This window comes from Lepus europaeus, chromosome 11 (assembly GCF_033115175.1).
Source record: "Lepus europaeus isolate LE1 chromosome 11, mLepTim1.pri, whole genome shotgun sequence".
In the NCBI taxonomy this organism is placed as follows: domain Eukaryota; kingdom Metazoa; phylum Chordata; class Mammalia; order Lagomorpha; family Leporidae; genus Lepus; species Lepus europaeus.
The window spans coordinates 12241625-12261261 of record NC_084837.1 but is presented as its reverse complement, the minus strand read 5'-3'; the positions used below and the strand labels follow the sequence as shown (position 1 = coordinate 12261261).

Below are 19637 nucleotides of genomic sequence, written 5' to 3'. Positions count from 1 at the left end.
CCAACTGGACACGAGTCCCATGTGGGCCAGTGTGTGGGCAGAACGGCTCCTGTCAGTCCATCCCAGGCTCTGGGCAAACCACGTCCACATCATGCTCTACACAGGCGAGTCCCTGGGAAAGCAGCATCTCCCCGTCCCGAAATGGGCAGTAGCACCAGCACTGCCCTGGGTGCAGACGGTGGCGACTGCGTGTTCTGGACAGAAGGCCAGGTGTAAGACCTGAGTGTCTGTGTCCTACAACCCCAGTGCACAACCCTGACCCCAGGGGGAGGGCACTCAGAGCTTCTGAAGGCAGAGGCCTCGGGAGTGGCATCAGGCACCTTGTAAGAGCACCGGAGGGGCCAATGCCGCGGCGCAGCAGATTAAGCTGCCAGCCGCAACACCAGCATCCCATACGAGTGAGCGCTGGTTCCAGTCCCAGTTGCCCCACTTCCAATCCAGCTCCCTGTTGATGCTCCTGGGAAAACAGCTAAAGTTGGCCCAAGTCCTTGGGCTCCTGTACCACATGGGAGACTCGGATAAAGCTCCTGGCTCCTGGTTTCTACCTGGTCCAGCCTGCCATTGTGGCCATTTGGGGAGTGAACCAGTGGATGGAAGATCTGTCTGTCCCACTCTCTGTAACTTTGCCTTTAAAGTAAATAAATATTTAAAAAGAAAAAAAAAAAAAAAAGCGCCTTGAGAGCGACCCACCTCTTCCACCACATGACGAAGACAGGGAGTCCGTTGGTGCCTGATCTTAGCCTTCTCAGCTCCAGAACTGCGGTGCACAGGCCACCCTGTCTGTGACCCGAACGGACGAAGACACGGGGTCTCCTAAGTGGCCCCGGCCAATACTCAAACCAATGCCAGCTACTGAGGCTCCCAGATGGAACCCAAGGAACAGAGTCCCGGGGCGCAGGCCCAACCCTTAGCTCTCAGAGGCCAGAGCAGACACGTGACACTCGGGCTGCAGACAGGGCTTCCTGAGCTGTAAATTCACAAGTTTCATGAGGACAGGGTCAACCAACCACCCTCTTGGGAGGCAAAACTGTGGGGCCCATTCAATCTTCTTTGAGCTTCTCTGTATCAGCAAATTGCCTGCAGTAAACCTATCACTTCCAATGTTGTGGATGTGTGCAGGTGTGTGCTGGCAGACATGGTGTCTTTTCCCATCATGGAGGCACCAGAAGCTGGACTGACACAGCTAAGCATCACTTTAGGACAAAACCAAGTTAAAGAGAGGGTGAGGAAGAGGGGAAGAGGCACCTGTCGACCCTCGGTGCTTCTGCTGCACGCCCTCCACCCCATCCTGCCGAGGGAAGCCAGCTCACATCCCAGCTCCACACCTAACCCACGGTTTCCCCCAACAAGAAAACCTGGGGTGTGGGTCTCATCTCACCTTGCCTTCAGAGACAACTGAAACTCGCCAGAAAGAGCAGGAAGAGGCAGACCCACAGGAAGACGGAGTTGGACCACCTAGGACACAGCCGTGGGAAGTGCACCAGCCCTCACCGTGTGGGGGTGGCACCACCTTCAGGGTACGTGGCTTGGAAGCTGCCAACAGCCCACATCTGAGCTCTGCCAGAACAGTAACCATGACAGAGGCGACCCCACCCTGCATGTGTCAGGAAGAAACACCAAGAGTGAGGGTCTTTAACACAACTGCCGCACAGCAGGACAGTGCCCTCGGCCTGGCCACCACAGCACCTGCTTCTTTAGACATGCTGCCCTCCTCCTGCCCTAACTCAGCACCAGCTCCCGCCGGTGAAGGACCTACCAAAGGACTTGCCGTCTCCAGGAGCAACACAGCCAAAGCAGACCACCCCAGACCCCACACGGCTGCGGTGAAGACAGTGCCCCCAACCCAGACAAGCCTCCTAGGGGTTCCCTGGCCCGGGGGTGCATGCCCAAGTCGACGGTCTGCCATCCGGCCTCTGCAGGTTGCCACCCCGCCCACACCCCGACTGACAAGAATCCTTCTCCCCATCCACAAGTGCCAAGGACACCTCTTCTGGAGGTGACTGGTCTCGGCAAGAAGGTGCTGCCTTGCTCTTCTCAGGGATCCCCCAGGCTCAGCCAGAGAGGCCTTTTGCTCGGAAGGCAGGCACTACCCGGTGGGGGCTGCTGACACCAGATGCATCCAAACCCAAACGCTCTGCTTGGCCCTCCAGCTTCTCCCTCTCAAATCCTCACCACGTGGGCCCACCGGCGCCACAGCCTGCTCCTCTGTCCTGCAGGCCACCCATGCCACCTGCACCTCCCCAGACCCTCCCTTATGCGACATGTGCAGCTGCCCTTGGCGCTGACCCCAAGGGGGCCCAGCAGGAGCTCTGGCCCCAACACCAAGTGCCTGGCTAGGAACTGAGAGACTTCGAGGCATGGGTGCTATTTTCATTTCTTCTTCCACACAGAGGCCATACCTTTGAAAGAGAAATGAGGATGCAGGGGTGACTCGCTGCCCTGTGACACAGCCACGGCCAGAGGCCTGCACTGGCGGGACTTGGGTCACAGGAGGACAGTGTGAGGCTTTGGAAGTCCCCAAGGCCCCTGAGAGGTCAGAGGGTCTAGGCAGGAACCGAAGAGGAAGAGCCCAATACTGACGGCACCATGGGGAATGGAGTGGGGAACCCGAGTCCACGCCTCTCACTCACTCCTCCCCAGAGGAGCTGCATTGTTAGAGAAACAAAATCCAGGAGGGGAAACCCAGTGGCTACAGGGCAGGAGCTGAGGCACACGGCCAGAGTAAGGTTCCAGCCATCCAAAGCTCTGCCTCTGGACGCGGCAAGAGGAGGGAGAGGAGGCTGTGAGTTCAGAGAAAGGCACAGGGTGCTTTCTGGAAGCCACAGGTGGGCGGTCTTCCCAGAAACACAGCCAAAACCATCGCGCTGACATTCTGTGCAACGCAGCCCCGGGTCCCCGTCAGGACGAGGCTGGGGACACCCCAACCCCACGGCCAGCACACGCAGGTGCTCGAGAGGTGACTCCCTCACAGCTGACACCCTTCCTCTAGACTGAACCAGGCCCAGCGCACACTGGCGGCAGCAGAGGCAAGGCGGGGGTGGAGGGAGGGCATCAGGAGCCTTCCAGGTAGTCATCAGCTCTCCCTACGCTGGCAGTGCATGTGTGACTTCACAGAGCTAACGACATCCAAGGACCTCACAGCAGCTTGCTGGGGCAGCCAGGCATGTGGAACAAAGCACGAAGCCCTGCGCCAGTGTGGTCAGCTGAGCCTGGGAGGACACGGCAGGCATGGAGGGCATGGCTGCTGGAAACAGCGGCCATGGTCCCTGGGCTGGGCTCACTGGCCAGGTGGGGTGGCATGGCTGCTGGAAACAGCGGCCATGGTCCCTGGGCTGGGCTCACTGGCCAGGTGGGGTGACATCGGGACTCAGAAGGCAGGGGAGGGCTGCTGCTGAGGGAGTCTGGGCGGGGGGCGTCAGGACTAGCCCATCTCCCTGATTTCTTGGATCCACCCACCCCTCTGCATACTCACTCGCTTCTTTGTGGGATCAGGACACAACCCTGCAACGCCCGCCGATCATTCCCTTGCTGCCCGTGCCCAGGTACGTGGCAGTCACCCAGCCTGGATCTGTACCCCCAGAGCTCCCTAGGCACCCAAAGGAGGGAAGCCCTTCCAGGCCCTGGGCCCAATGGTGCAAGGGTCCAGAGAGCAGCGGATGGGATAGGGCCAGCTGGCACCTCCCTCCTCTGCTTCTCACAATGGCCAAACTGCAAGGAGACCCAACCATCACTCAAAGGCGGGAAGCCCAGAGGGGCGCCCCTCTGGGGATCTGGCAGAGGACCTGGCTCTACCACCCAGAAGGCACCTGCTCTAGACCCGGATGCCCTCACCCCAGGCCCAGCCTGCACAAAGCCTGAAACAGGATGTGTGGGTGACCCAGGACGACAAAGAGCAGCAGCTGTGCTGGGACCTGTCTTCTCTTGGTTCCCTCTGGGGCGGCTCTGTCCCCTCTCCACTCCACTGGCTCCACTCCAGATCCGGGGCCAAGGGAGGACCCTCCGTGAGCCTGGGGACAGTGCAGGGTCTCACAGTCCTCAAGGAGAGTGTGGAAAGTGTCCTGGGAGCAGGGAGCCATGGCCAAAACCTCTTTCACCCTTGCTCCTGCCCCGCCCCACCAACCCTCTCCAGTCTGCATGGAATTCCATGAGATTTGGTAAAAACAAAGAGTCTGCAGCTTTTAGGAAAGATCCACAGACCCAAGGAACAGGTCTCATTCTCCACATTCTTAAAACAAATCTTGTGCAGGCGACATGGGCCTCCCTCCCCACATGGCACAGAAACAGGTCTCTTGGCCTGACTCAGCTCAGCTCCTCAGAGGAGGGTAACCCCTCTCACTGGGGGCCAGACCCACTGCAGTGCACCCGGAGGCTCAGGCCACCAGTCCAGGCTCCAGGGAGCCGATGTGTGAGCACGCTGGGGCCTAGGGAGTCCTAGCTTTGGTCCTTGGCACTCCTGCCACTGCCACAGCCACAGCCCATTCTTGGAGTGTGGCCTGGCATGAAAACACAGGTCAAAGCAGGGGATGAAGCCATGGCAGAGACCACTCTGCTGACCCTGCCAGTCCTGGGTGATGAGGGCAAGACCAGGTACCTGCACTCCCAGTGCAGGCTGCTGTCCGGGCAGAGTGGGGGTGTTCCCACCTGCACAGGCAAGAGCATAGCTGGGGGGACACTTCTAGAGTGACAGGGCCTGGGAGCCCACGGGTAGCAGCTGCTAATGGCAGCAGCTGGAGAAGCGTGGCTGGGTTCTTGTCCCAGGGCGGTTGGGTCGTCCCCGACAGCCAGGCCATTTGCGCTCAAGTATTTGTTTACTGAGCGCCTCGCATAGCTTGTCCACCTCTGCCTGGCGACGTGTAGTTGTGGTTGGGGGAGCACCAGACACACGACTGCACGCATGGGAGAGACAGGAAAAGTGTGAGCAGGTCGGCAGCACGAGACCCTCCCCAAGGAGATGTCCGAGAGGGCGGCCCCGTGGGGCTCCCAGGACACGGAGGCAGAAGCCCCAGCACCTCCTTGAGCTGCTCCAGGAACCTAGGCTGATTCTCCGAACTGCACCCAAGGTGCCCTGGGGCCGTCTGCCTGAGGCCTTGCCAAGGAGGCTGCCCAGGCAGACCTGTGTCCAGGTGGGAATTGTCGAGAAACCCAAGCTGGGCAGCTCTGACAGAAAACTTTCCCAGGTCACCTCCTGTGGCTGGAGACTGTACCTAACACGAAATCTAGTTCGTAGTACTGTGGCCAGTGCTGACAGCACAGGTGGGCATGCAGCCCCTGCCCAGGCCACCAGTGCCCAGGCCCCGGCCTATCGGTCCTCTAGGCCTTGTTCCTGCAGGTGAGGAGCCCGAAGGCCTGTGGCCAGGTGCTGCAGACCAGGAGGCTCCTGGAGAAGCTGGGCCCATCCTGCCTGAGTGGGGCCACCCCAGCTCCGGCTTCCTCACGCTGTGGGGAAGGACTGGGGAGATGACACTGCCCCCAGGCTGGTGTCTAGAAGGCAGCTCAAGGGCGGCTCTGCAGCACAGCGCCCTCCTCAGGTCCACTCTACACCCAGCAGCTCAGATCAGACACGGGGACAGATCCACTCAAGACCGCAGGAGCAGGGCACCGAAATGGCTCCTGCTGGAAATGCTCCTGCAGCGAAGGGGCTGGGCCCAGGAACAGCCCCCACCCCCAGCACCTTCACAGGTGTCCCCAGGGAACAATCAGAGGCCAGGAGAGAGAAAGGAAGCCTCTTTCTTAGAGTCATTCAAAAGATTCACTCAGACCACACAGGAAGCATTGTGATGCCAAGTACTCGACAGGAAGAGGGCCGCACCAGCAGGAAAGGGGCACAGCCTAGGGCTGGCAGCACAAAGCCAGCCTCACACTCCTGTACTTCCCTCCAGGAAACCATCCGCCTGCTGGCAGACACACAACTGCTGCCCCCAAACGAGAAAGGAAAGAAATAATGTATCTGCAGATGGCCCGCAGCTCCTGAGAGCCCTCACCCCTGTGAGCAAGCAGGCAGCGCCTGCCCAGAGCACAGAAGTGCAGGGCCCCAGGGATTCCCTGGGCTTTCTGGCCTGCACACCCAGTGCCCGAGGCAGAGGTGCTGCTGCCCAGTGGCGGAGGGAACCGTCCAACTCGATCTCTGTTCTCAGGCTGAAGAAGGGCACTTGGGGCCCTCGGACCCCTGGTGGGGCACCGGCCTCTGAAATCCTTCCCAGAATGCACTTGGCTCCAAAACCTTTCCCTCTGCATAGCCTCACTGCCACTGCCACCTGTCACCGTGGGATGGCCCCCCTCAGGCCAGGGGGTGCATCCGGAATGCTTTGGTGACCAGGGACTGAGTCCTTCACCTCAAGGTGGTTTCAGTTCAGCCAGGTAGAACTTGCTGGTGCCCAGGGAAGGCTCAGTTACCTGGCAGCAAACAAGGCTCACCTGAGATGGAACCGCCCTCCCTAGTCTGAGCACAGCCCAGCGCCTGGCAACAGGTTTCCATGACAACAGTGGGATGCAGCTTCACCTTCTGTGCCACCCTCCCAAGGCCTCCTGAGACCCCAAGGCGAGCACTTCCCAGACGCAGGAGCTGAGGCAGACGCACCACGGTGGTGCTGGCAAACTCGTACCCCTCACTGTGCCACGGAATGGCCTGGGAGAACAGGGGCAGGGAGAGCTGCTCGGATCCTGTGGTAGGACCCAACACCCACTTAACTGCTCACTTGCCTGCTGCTTTCTAAGAGAGAAGGCAGCCATAATGCCAGGTCTTTCAGGTGCCCGAGAGCCATCCTGCAGGAGATAAATTCTGCATACAAACTCCTTCCTGCTGATTGCCTTGTCCACAATCTTCTGATCCCCAGAGGCCAGGGTGACCTCTTTGCAGATAGAACCTGGGGCAGGGCTCAGTCCGTTCCACGTGGGAGGGGGGCATTACTACTGTGCCCCTGCAACAGCACCATCACTAGGAAGGCCTTCTCTGACACAAGCAAAGCCCAACCCGGGGTCACTTGACCCAGACTCCCTAATAGCTTCCTTTTTTCAAATTTTATTTGAATATTTATTTGAAAGGCAGAGTTACAGACACAGAGAGATCTTCCATCTTCTGGTTTACTCCCCAAATGGCTACAACAGCCAGAGCTGGGCCAGGAGCCAGAAACTCCCGCAGGTCTCCCACATGGGTCCAGGGGCCCCAGCACTTGGGCCATCTTCCTCTGCCTTCCCAGGCGCATCAGCAGAGAGCTGGATGGCAAGTGGAGCAGCTGGGACTCAACCTGCGCTCATATGGGATGCCAGTTGCTGCTCCCCCTAAATAATTTTTAATAGCATTTCAATCCCTTTAACTTCAGTTTTTTCTGGAACATTATGAAATAAATTCTTCACATACACACACACACAAAAAAAATACATTCTGCATAGATCTTGGAAAGGGGTCATGCCTGCAGAGCTGCTTCTGCCTGGTGAAGGATGCGAGGATGACAAGAAGGCTGCTGGTGCCAGGTGAGGGATGCTGGGGCCAAGGACAGATGCCCCCGCCCGCCCGCCCAGGTCAACAGGGAAAAAGAAAGGCTGGGAGACTCTGGGAGGGACAGGCAACACCAGGGGCTCACTGTAAAACAACTACAGACCTGGGCACTTCCTTTAGTGCTGGGTAGGTGGGTCCTGCCCCATGGTGACCACAACAGCTGCTGCTTCAGAGACACGCTTTCCACACAAGTGCCCGCCCACGGGTGGTTAGAGGGCCCACAGGCAACCCAGCCCCCCCTCGGCATATGATTTCCCTGTCTTTGTCATGGGAGGGGATGAACAGCCCTGCACGAAGAGGAGGGGACCCTGAAAACAGGCCTGGGTGTAGCTTTCCAGGGTGACTCAAAGGAAACACCACCCACCACTCACCGGGGTGGCCTGAGTCAGCCCTACTGATGATAAAATGAAAGAAGTCATTTCTTGTACCTGGCTTCTTGCTGGGACAGGTGACCCTGTACAAGGCAATTACTGTCAGGCAGAGCAGGGAAGCCCAGTGAAACCCGAGGCCAGAGAACCTGATGCCGGGCCCACCCACGGTGAGGTGCTGCCAGGCCACTTCCAGGACAGCCTGGGTGCAGCCGGCCACCTGTGGGAGCAATGAGAATGTAACCACTTCACACCTTGCTCCTGGCGAAAGCATCAGGCCCTGGGTGGGGACGGTGCTCCCTGGTCTCAGACAGACTCACGGGTCTGTGCCAATGGCTTCTGGGAGCTCCAGGTATGGGCATCTAATACTCCAAGAGGAGAAAAGTATCGTCCCGAAATTTTCCATGGAACTTAATCAGCTCAAAGCCAATAAAAGCCTGGTATGGTGTTTACATAAGCGCTCCCAGTCCCTGGCTTGTGGCCAGCGCTCTGGGCTGCAGGCTGTGCCTGCTGTTAGCCGTGGGGGTGGGGGGGAACCCTCTGTGCTGCCCCTGCCCTGCCTTGCCACTGGCTAAAAGAAAAGTCAGTGGATCACTAAAACGTTCCCCCTATGAAGGGAATATAAATGTTTATTAAGACATTATAGGAACCAGGTCAGACATTTTGGGATCTTAGTCATTCTAGCTAATTTAAAAAAAAAAAAATCAAAATAGAAACCCATCCTAGAAACTTGAGACAATGAGAACTTCTCCAGCCGCAAACACTTTGCGCCTTGGCCCAGCTGCCACGGCAACCCAGTGTTTACCTCCAGCTCCGCAGTGTAGGAGGACCCTGACGGCAGCAGGGAACAGCCAACCAGGTCACCTCCGCCCAACACCCCACGGGATGGGATGGGTGCCAGGGCGTCCCCAGCGGGCGGAAGGAGGAAGCCACAGCCTCCCCCGCGGGGTCTCCCAGGCTGAGCCGGCTCCAGCACAAAGGAGCACTGCCTTCATCCTCCCTGCTCCAGCCCCTCGGGGCCCCACTCTCCACCATGTCCATGGGGGCTGGTGGAAACCTCTGGTTACAAACTGCTCAGACGTGAGAGGACAAGAGGAGTTGAAGTGAGGGCGGGGCCAGGCTGGACCCTGAGTTGGGCAGCAGAGAGCACAACTCCTACCCCTTCACCTGGCCAGAGCCAGGACCCCACACCAGGCTGTGGAGGAGGAGCAGAGAGAACCAGAGAAGAGATACCCCAGGCTCAGCTCCAGGGTCCTGCCTGCACAGCCAGGGCCAAGCACACACTGCCCCTCCCTTCCCTCCTCCTGCAGGGCATCAGCCTTTAAGTGACACAGCCCCAGTGGGGTTCATGGAGCCAGGAGAAGCAAACATCCCCACTGCGCCTGTACCACCGGGCTGAATGCCTTCTGACTGGCTGGCTTCCAAAGGAACAACTGTCCAGGGCACTGGCCGCACGGCTGACCACGTGCACACACATGCACACGCACACACATGTGCACACATAAATACCTGTGTCCTGAGGTGGTGTCAAGTGCTGAAAGTGCCAAGGAGTTCAAACTCTTAGCTCCCAACTCGAGGCAAGGAGGAAGCTCAGGGAAAAGGGGCATAGAGGTGGGAGCTTTTCAGACCACAGTGAGTAGACTGGAGAGTGACACCGTTCGGCCAAGCAACCAGGGAATGCCCAGCCCTCTTCAGGACAGCTTCAAACCAGAGCTGGGAGTAGCCACGGCAGAATGTCATGGACACCCTAAGGCCTGACAGCAAGTCAGGACAACCACCTCTGTGTCCCCAGCACAGTAGTGGGATGCCTGTGACAGTGGGCACTCGCAGGCTCCCCGCTCCACCGATCCACCCCAAAATGCTAAAACTGTGCCCAATCGGGATAAGCGGTGGTATCCTAAAAAGCGCCTCAGATCCACCCAGACAATGCCCTGCCACTTTACGCCAAGCAGCAGCAGAATTCTCCAAAGAAGCTGCCATGCTGGCAAACGGGGTACCACAGAAAGCCATTGGGGCTGTGGGGGCATCTGGCCTCGGCACCCATGGCTGTAGGAACCAGGGCTCTGGGCCTCCTCCTCCTACCACTCTGCCCCTACAGATGACAGGCAGGTGACAGGCAAGTGCAGAAAAACCCTTCCAGGTAGAGACCTCTATGAGGGGACAAGAAAGACCTGGGTCCCACCCACTCCCTGTACCTCACACAAGCTACCGGGTGGGGAGGACACCACAGGGAGCAGTGGGGAAACCACACGAGGCAGTCAGAGGTGAGGATGAGGGGAGCATAACAGGAAAGAGGTACACACAGAGCATTAACCAAGACAACAGGGACCTACCCACCACGCTCACATCTCAGGCTCCAACCAACAGCACCAATGCTGATCATCCCCTGTTCCAAGAACACAGATGGGGTCCCAGCTGTAACATGCTCTGGGGTACCCCTGGTGCCCACTACCAGCTCCCCGATGCTCACCTGCAGCCAAAGCTTTGAGCAGTTTGCCTATGAGCTGAGCAGCCTTAACCCAGGAGCCTGCTGGGTCTGGCTCCCTTCTCCTCTCTTGAGACCCACTCATGTCCTTCTCTTTCCCCAACACTGTTTCCCCTTGCAAAAACCTCCACTCGGGCTCTGGAAGGTCTCCAGGGCAGACCAGCCCCTCGCTGCCCTGCCACAACCCTTTGCCCTCCAGTTCGGAGCTTGGATCTGCCCCCAGCAGGCACCCCAGTCCTTAGACGGGCACCTTAGAAACTCAGGGGCCCACCTGTGGAACGACAACACTCCCATGGTCCAAACAGCCATAAGCCTCAAAGTCTCCACTGGGTATGAGTGTTCTTTACCAGGGAAGGAGGGCAGATGTGTCCTCCAACAAGGCCAGGCTGGGAAAGATCATGGACCCCAAGGGATCACTGCAGCTCTCCAAACAGAAGCAAGGAAGCCCACTGAGGGCTCCTGACCACTGGCCGGGCTCCTCAGTCATCACCTGCAGCCTCACCCCATGTCTAAGTGGCAGACCTCGGCTGGGGGGCAGGATGAGCCCACATGACTCTCGCCCCCTCCCCAGGCTTGTTCCCCCCTGCCCCCTGGTGTCTACTGGAGATAGCTATGCGCCAGAGTTCTGCCTTCGGAATTGCGCTCTGAGATAGGAGCCCCAGGCAGGACTGCGCCACGCGCTCTCTGCTGAGTGATTTTTTAACTTGGGCTCCCAAGGTCTTGCAAAGCTGCTGCACCCCGGGTCCTGGCTCCAAGGAGATAAGCCTGTACCTTGTGCTGGGGCGGAGGGTCACCCACCCATTCAGAGTGGGCCTCGCCCCAAAGCGGAGGCTTACAGATGTTTCATCTGAGGCATCAAGCCCCAGTGCTCTTCCACACGGGTCACCTTGGGACAGACTGGCTGACGGCCACAGAGCATGGCCAAGTTCCTGGTTAGCAAGTGTTTTTGTGTGAACTTCTAAAAAGGAGAACAATAAACAGAATCAACTCCCCCCAACCAAAAAAGAAAAAAAAAAACCTGTGGAGGTTCTGACCGTGCAGAAGGATGCTGGTACGGACTGGACACGCAGCAAGGCTCTGCCCCCACCACACACACAGCTCATCAGCAAGTGACGACCACACCCCAGCCTCGTGCCAGGAGGGGAAGGGAATAGGGTGGAAGGCAGAGAAGGAAAGGGGTGTGGGAGAGGGCCTCTTTACCAGGGCCCTAGCCCCAATGGAGGGAATTCCATGCCTTCTCCCACGAGCTGACTCACAGATGCACAATTACTAGGATCTAACCCTGAGCCAGAAATCAGGGTTAGAACAAAAACAGGCTCCGGTGTGTGAACTCAAGACAATATTTGTTTTTTATTTCTTGAAAGCACAGACTCACCAAGACTCTTAGGGTGTCCCTGGCTGTAGGCCCTGCCCAGGCTACCTGTGGTCACATAGCCAGGGTGCAGATGGTCTAAGCACATGCTGTCAAAGACTCTCTGAGCTGGCCGAACATGCCACCCAGCCACACTTTCATCCTCCGTGAAGTTAGGGGTCGTCTCTGGGGCTGTCCTGCCACCTTCACAGGCTTCCATAACAACCCAGACACCAACGCTTGTCCAATCAAAGAAGCTGGAAGATGAAGCAGAAACCAACCAGGTGCAGAGGGGGCCAAAGATCTGTAGATGAACAGATGAGCACCTGCCCTCACATAGCTCCCTGACCCACCGAAAAAAACCACATCCCTGAGCATCCGCCTGAGGCCCCAGGTTAAGGATCAAGAGGAAGCCGTTCCTCCAGATAGGGGAACGCAGCAGACACCACCTTACCCCACGGCACAGCAAGGGCCCAGCGATGGAAGCACCAAGCCTCACCTGGGTCACGCTGCTGACTGGAAGTTGTTTAAGCTGGGCCTGGACAATTGGCTTTGACCTTTCAGATGCCAATGTAACAATAGATCCAAACCTAAAGATGGACTATTCCAGACGAAAGGAAACTGACCAGGCAAACTGAACCCAGGAGAGACTAACAGGAGGATCCCAAATCCCACTGGGATGCTCGCGAGAGCATCAGGGAACCTGAGTACCACGGATTATACATCTGACACGATACAGTATTTAAAGGTAGAGGAAATACATTGTTAAGAGAGAGAAGGGAAGGGAGATAGGCAGAAAAATACAGTAAAATGCTAACCAACGCCTCTCCTGGAAGAAATACACATGTGCACCGCGGGGCTCCCTTCACATGTCAGAGAAAGGAAAATCAGTGGGGGAAGCTGCATGCCCAGGCTGGAGGCCTGGCTCACTTGCCGTCACCTGCAGCGTGGTGCAGACAGGCGTGGCAGTGGTAAGCTGGGGTACACCCGACACGGGCGTACTCAGCCCATGTGACCCCAGTTTCCTTCTTTGAAGAGTGGTCAAGACAGTGTCTACTTCAGACTCTTCGTAAAGACTTGAATAGCTTCACATAAACCCCATCAGGCAGTCTACAAGTCTTATGACATGACTGTGACCGCTGAGTGTACAATCTACAACTTTTTGGTTTTTAATTTTTTTTATTCATTTTATTTATTTAAAAGGTAGAGTCACAAACAGAGAGGGAGAGACAGAGACAGAGATCTTCCATCTGCTGGTTCACTCCCCAAATGCCCACAATGGCCAGGCAGAACCAGGATCTCCTTCAGGTCTCTCACGTGAGTGGCAGGAGCCCAAGAACTTGGGCCACCTTCCGCTGCTTTCCGCAGGCCTTTAGCAGAGAGCTAGACTGGAAGTGGAGCAGCCAGGACTCAAACCGGCATCCATACGGGGGCACTGCAGGCGGTGGCTTTATCCGCTATGCCACAATGCCAGCTCCTCTTCAGTCATATCTAACACGCACATGCATACACAGGCACGGATATTAGTAACTTGCTGCTTTGTTTCCATTTCTGCCTTTAGCTTCACCATCCTACTTTTAATCTGCCATATCTAGGAACCAATCAACCAACCAGATTACACTGTGTATATGGTGAGAGCAAACAGGACCAAAAGGGTGTTGGCACTGTGATACAGGGAGTAAAGCTACTGACTGTGACACCAGCATCCCATAGGGCACCAGTTCCTGTCCTCGACGTTCCACTTCTAATCCAGCTCCCTGCTAATGGCCTGGGAAAAGCAGCAGAAGATGCCCAAGTGTTTGGGTCCCTGCCATCCACATGGGAGACCCAGATGACTGGCTCCTGGCTTCGACCTGACTCAGCCCTGGCTGTTATATGACCACTTGGGAGTGAACCAGCATAGAAGACCTCTCTCTCTCTCCCTCTCCCTCTCCCTCTCCTTCTCTCACTCTGTCATGCTTTCAAGTAAATAAATAAACCTTTTTCTAAAAAAATGTTCTAAAAAAAAAAAAGAAACATACTGAAAGGCACCACTGGCTGTCACAAGACCATTCTGATGCTACAACCTTACGGCCCCTGCTCTGAAGGCATGGGCCCAGCCCAGGGTTGTGTTCGAAGACCCAGGGCCTCTGGTTAAGCAAGCTGTGGTCCTATCAGCTCACTCAGGCAGGACAGCCTCCATTCTTGTCAGCCAGAGAGGGTGGGGTGGGATGGCCCCACACCAGCGTCCATGTGCCCAGATACCACAGCTAACAGCTGCAGCGCCCACCACGTGCTCCCAGACTCTGGAAAAAAAGAACAACGGCCAGGCCTTGGCAGGCCTTCGGAGCAAGCCTGAAGGCGCGGGTGGTTTTGTTGATGTTTAAATGTTTTCAATAGGGATCCTGATTCCAATACTCTCCTAAGAGCCAAAGAACTGGGAGAGGTATAACTTTTTCAAAAGGCAGTGCAGTGGCATAGCAGGTCTCTTCCCCAGCACATGGTAGATTCAAAGCTGTAGGCCATTTCCTTTAAAAACATAATACCAAAAAACCCAACCAGACACTGTGCCCTTTAAATCAACACAATATCTTCAGGTCAGAATTAACCAACATTCATCCACACTACCAGTGACACTGCTAGGTCTAAACCTACTGTCTAAGACTCTACCTGTCAAATAAATTTAAAAAAAAAAAAAAAGTTTCTTTACAGAAGTATGAGTGGAGGAGATTCCAAGATGGCAGAGTAGGGAGGGAGCTCACTGCTCTAGCCCCGAAGACACTTTAAAAAAAGTGGAGAAAGTGCAGTCTCAGGGAAGAGTTGGCAAAAAATTGCAGAGGAAACTCTACTGAAATTAGTACCAGCTCCTCTGTGCCACCCCCCCCACACACACACACACCCACCCCAGAGCCTATTGCTGCTCAGCACGTAACAGCCAAGAACTAAAAATGCAGCCACACAGCTGTCCTTCCAACAAGTGAAGAGGTGAGAGGTGAATGAGTACAGCCATAGCCACACCTGGGAACAGCCCTGCAGCCGTGGACAAAAATGAAGACACCCAACAAAAGCCTGTTGGGAATATGCCTGCTACCATCCTATCCAGGTGTTTTTAAGTATCTATGAGGCTGCACGTGCACACATCCACCAAAACCCATCCCCAAGGTCTGGAGACAGAGGCAGGCCAGCATATGGCGTCCCCTGGTTAGCTGGGGTGGAAGCCTGGCAGGCAAGTTGCCGCCACACACTTCTGCATTGTTCAGTTTCACAACGGGGCCTACAGGCAACCCGGGACTGTGGGGGTGCAGGGGCGAGAGCCACTGGCCTGGGCGTGTCCTTGGACAAAGCACTAGCCAGTTTCCAGCAGGGCTTTGCCCTGGGAAAGGAGATCCCACCCAGTCACCCTCTGCGCTGACCACTGACCGGCTGCCTTTCCAAGGGACAAGGAGCACCTGTGAGGAGTCTGCTCTAAGGCCAGCGTGCTGCGGGAGGACTCCTTAACAACCATCTCGCCCAGGACCAGATCCCTGCCCCAGGAGGCCAAGGGCTATGCCGAGCCCACCCAAACTGCCCCAAGAAGCCCCAACTGCCCCAGGAAGCGGCTGAGAGAATGGGATCTGATCTCACTTTCCCTCCACCCCCACCTCATGGGGGTATGGGGGTACAAGCACAACTCAAGGTCTGGGGGGGCAGGGCTAGCACAGCAGGGCACCCATCTTCCTACCACTCCCCCCTCCCCTGGCCCAACTAGGAGGGCTCTCAGCACCGGAAAACAATGCTTGGTGGGAACAGGTACTCTGCCAAGGAAGACGGAGTGGCCATTCTGCCAGGCCGGCGACAACCACCTGGGATCCTCAGATTCGGGACTTGGCCGTCGGACCTGGCCTTCTGCAAGTCCTGGAATTCCCACAGCAAAGCCCCTGGTCTTCCTACTCCCCAAAGCTAGTCTCAGCAACCTCCCCAGGTCTGAGGAACCACGTGGCCTGCGCGGCAAACATGCCTGCTTCTTTGGTTTGTCTTGCCACTCCCTTGTTACATCAACAATTACTGCTACATGAGAGGTAACCTATCCACCAAGTAACTACTAAGAGAGATCACAGAACCCAGGGCCACACAGCCAACCAGCAGACAGCTCTTGGTAAGCAGCTGTTGGGGTGTGGTGGGGGAGGGGGAGAACAGAGCTGGGGCAGAAAGACGCCAGGTGTCCCCAGAAGCAAGGCTGAACCGTGTACTTCCCAAAGGGTTTTCACTTAACATGACCTCGTGCTCGCTTCAGCAGCACGTATGCACACACGCGTGACCTCATTTCCTCCAGACTGTCCAGGTGGTCTGGGTGGAGACCACCAAGCTGCAGGATGTGGGGACCCCCCCTCCCTGGTCACAGAGCTAAACAGCACAGACCTGCCAGCCACCTTCCCTGCTAAGGTGGCTTTGGTATTCACCCCCTGCAAAGAAATCACAATGGTGCCTGGTGGGGGAGGGGGATCCCCCATCTGCAGACCTAAGACCTGACAGCCACGGAGCCTCGGGAGCCTGGCCTCAGGGGCCAGCCTGGCAGCTTCCTCCTCCCGTGGGTGCCCCTGCTCTCCCTACCAACACCAGTCACTTATACTCTGCGTACCTGAGCAAGGGCAGGAATAGGGCTTCCCAAAGTGCCCTGAATCAGGGCTGAACCAGACTCGGGCCAGAGGTGGCTTCTTGGGATGTGCGACTCTCACAGCCGGATTCACCTAGGGCACCAGCTAAGCCGCGGATCCAAGCTGCAGGCTACTCGCTGTATAGGCTGGCACCTGGGGCCTGGGAGACTGCATTCTGCCCCGCCAGCCACTCCTCGCCCAGAGCCCCCAGCTTCAGGTCCCTGCACGTCTCAGACGGCCCAGAGGCTCTCCGCAAGCACCCAGGGGCCCGGTTCCACCCGCCGCAGCCTGTCTTGGGCTCCTAGGAGCTCCGAGGGCAGGGCCCTCACCCCACGAGGGAGGCTGCGGTCTCCGCCGCCCCGGGCTCTTTCTCCAACCCATGGGCCGACTGAGAGTGAAGGAGAGCGCCAGCCGACCAGAAAGATGTCCCCCGGCCGAGGCCCCGCCCACGGCGGTTCTCGGGGCCGATACTTCGGTCCGGCCGGAGGGCGGCCTGCAGCGGCGTCCCCGCCCACTTCGAGCCTCGCCGGCCACAGGCGGACCTCGCCGCCCAGCCACTCCCCAAGCTCAGCCCCTCCCGGGTCCTCCAGGTTCCGAACAGGCCGCCCCTCCCCCACAGCCGCACCCACCCTCGCCGCCGCTCACCCCAGCTGAACCCTAAACCTAATCCCACCCGCAACTGGGCCCACACTGCGATAACTCTGACCCGCGTCCCCCCTCAACCTCCGCACCTGCCACGTGGCTGGGGGCTCCGCACCTGCAGAGCCCGGCCTGCTGGGCTCCCAATGTGCGGGGAGCAAGGGGCCCTCTCTTCTAGGGTTTGGAAGGTGCACTTTACCCGTTTCGATCGGGCTGTGCACTATTTCACGGAGGAAAAGGCACAGCCCTCGAAAACAAAGTCACGGCATGAAGAGCCAAGTGTTGTACCTGCCAGGGAGATGGAGAACTTAAGTGTCGCCAAGGATCGCACGTGAGCTCTAGGGAACCGCGTTAATTATGTAAACCAGAACCGGGATGGGTAGTTGCCATCCGTCCAACGTTTGCATTTTTGCGTTAAAATCAAAGAAAATAGGAAAAACACACCCAGGGATTAATCAACTACAAACCACCGGGTCGGCGACGGGACGTGCCGTCGCGGGGCCACCCTCGCGCAGGTGCTGCCTACCCGCATCCGGCCTCGGGCAGGTGAGAGCGGGGGCCGCCCGCCCCGCAGCCCCTCGGGCCGGGCGCGGCCCCGCCGGCCGGATGGGCGGGGGCGCCCACAAAGAACCGCGGGCGGGCAGCGGGGACCCGGGACCGCCCCCCGCGTCGGCTAGCGCGGCCGCCGGCTCCGGTTACGACAAATTAAACCTTAGAGCGCTGGAAAAATTACAGGAAGAGGAGAGCGAAAAATGTGCCGAGTGGCCGGAGAGAGCCCTGTCCCGGAGTGAACTTCGCCCGGCGCGCACCTCCCCGCCAACCCCGAGAGCGCGCCCGGCCGGCCGGACACCCGCTGCGAGCCCCCAGCCCCGCGCCCGGGCCGCCCCCGCCGCGAGCGGCGCGCGCGCACCTGCCCGCACCGCCCCCCGGCCTGGGCGGGGTCCCCGCTCCGGCCCGGATGACGCCATCCGCCCCCGCGGCCCCGCCCCAGCGCGCCCGGGGAGGGGGCGTGCCCGGCGGGGGCGCGGTCGCCGGGCGGGCGCCGGCTCCGAGGGCCCGGAGCCGCCTCGCGCCGCGCGAGCTCGGGGCGCGGCCCTGGCCGCCCCGGGGGGCGTGGCCCCCGGCCCGCGCGCTCGGGGGGCCCGGGCCGCCCACTGACCTGTGTGAGTTCTCAGGTGCGCCTTGAGGTGCGAGGACTTCCCGTAAACTTTCTCGCAGCCCGCGTAGTGGCACTTGTGCTTCCTCTGCGGGGACTCGAGGTCGGCGCGGCTGCGGCCCCGCCGGCCCCTTTGTCTGAGGCCGGGCTCGCCGCTCCCCGCGGGCGCCGGCTCCCGCTCGGGCTCGCTCCACGCGGGGCTGGGGGGCGCGGCCGCGGCGCCCTCGCCGCCGGGAGAGGCGGGCGGCAGGCGGCACGGGGTCCTCGCCTTGCGGGCCGCGGCCCCCTCTCTGCGCTCCGCCGCGGCGGGTGCCGGCGCCTGCTGGTTGAGGTCCGCTAGGATCCGCGCCACCACGAACAGCGAGGCGCTGTCCTTGCCGTCGCGGCGCTCGTCGGCGCGGGGCAGCGCGGGGGCGGCGGCGGCGGCGGCGGCGGCCGCACCCTCGGGCCGGGGCTCCGGCGCCTCCCGCGGCCCGTGCACGACCGCGCGGCTGGACATGGACACGAGGCACTCGGCGGCGAAGTGGTCCACATAGGCGGCGGCTGCCATGCTGCGGGCTCCAGTGCTGGTCGCTGCGAGTCGTCAGCCGCGCATCCGCACCCACGGCCTCCGGAGAGCGGGCGGGGGGCGGGGGCGCGGCGCGCCCTCTCCTCGGCTGGGCTGGGCTAGGCTGGGCGCGCAGCCGCCTCTGTCTGCCGTCACCCGCGCGGCTCCGCGTCCGCCCGGCCGGCCACCGAGGCGAGAGCGCATGGGGGGGCGCGGGCCAGGGAGCTCCGCGCGGCCTCGGGGGCGGCCTGTGCTAAGGATGCCGAGCGGCGACGTCAAGCCGCGGCCGCAGCCTCGCCGCGCATTGTGGCAGGCGGGACAGCCGCCGTGCGCGCCGCGGCTCGGTGTGGGCGGCCCGGCCCCGAGGGTGGGCGGGGCCGGGGCCACATCTGGACCCGACGTCAGCCCCCAGCCACATCCTGGCGGCGCAGGTTACGGGCGGCGGCGGCCGCGGGGAGCAGCGCGCGGAGGGGGCGGGGATCCCGGAGCGCGCACCGGCCGCACGGAGCGGTCGCGCGCCCGCCCCTGGGAAGGGGCGTGGCCGGGGGACAGGCGCGAGTGCCATTGGCCCGTGCGCAATCGGCCCGACCAATCCGGGCCGCCGGAGGGGCGTCCCCCGCCGCGGGGCCTGCGCGCCCCAGTGGGCGTGCCCCCTCGTTGGAGGGGGGGCGGCGGCGAGCCGGCTCGGGGCGCGCTGACGCACGACGTCCCAGGGCGGCGGGCTGGGTGCACCCGCTCGGGGCCGCTCCCCGGCTCGGGGACTCCGGCGGGCGCGTCCCAGCCTGAGCTTTTGTGCGTCGACAGCCTCGGTGGAGCCCCGCGCGGCTGGCGAGCGCTCCGGAGGGCGCCCTTTTGTCTCTGTCCAGCCCCGCCGGCGAGGGGGCGGCTCGCCTCAGGCAGCGGCGCGAACTGCGCTCGCCCCTCCACGCCCTCTCCCAGCTGAGCCCCGGCTTGCGGGAGTGGACGGCGTGCCGGGGCGGCGG

General features: G+C 59.9%; 1 protein-coding gene across 1 annotated transcript in view; it reads right to left on the bottom strand.

Moving 5' to 3' along the window:
* The window catches only part of KLF13 (KLF transcription factor 13), a 42327-nt gene extending 23392 nt beyond the window's left edge, over window positions 1–18935 (bottom strand). Inside the window, exon 1 of the mRNA XM_062205006.1 lies at window positions 18111–18935. Within this exon, the coding sequence (XP_062060990.1) occupies window positions 18111–18657 (547 nt within the window). The 5' untranslated portion in view covers window positions 18658–18935. The remainder of the gene's footprint in view (window positions 1–18110) is intronic.
* Window positions 18936–19637: the final 702 nt, after the last annotated feature.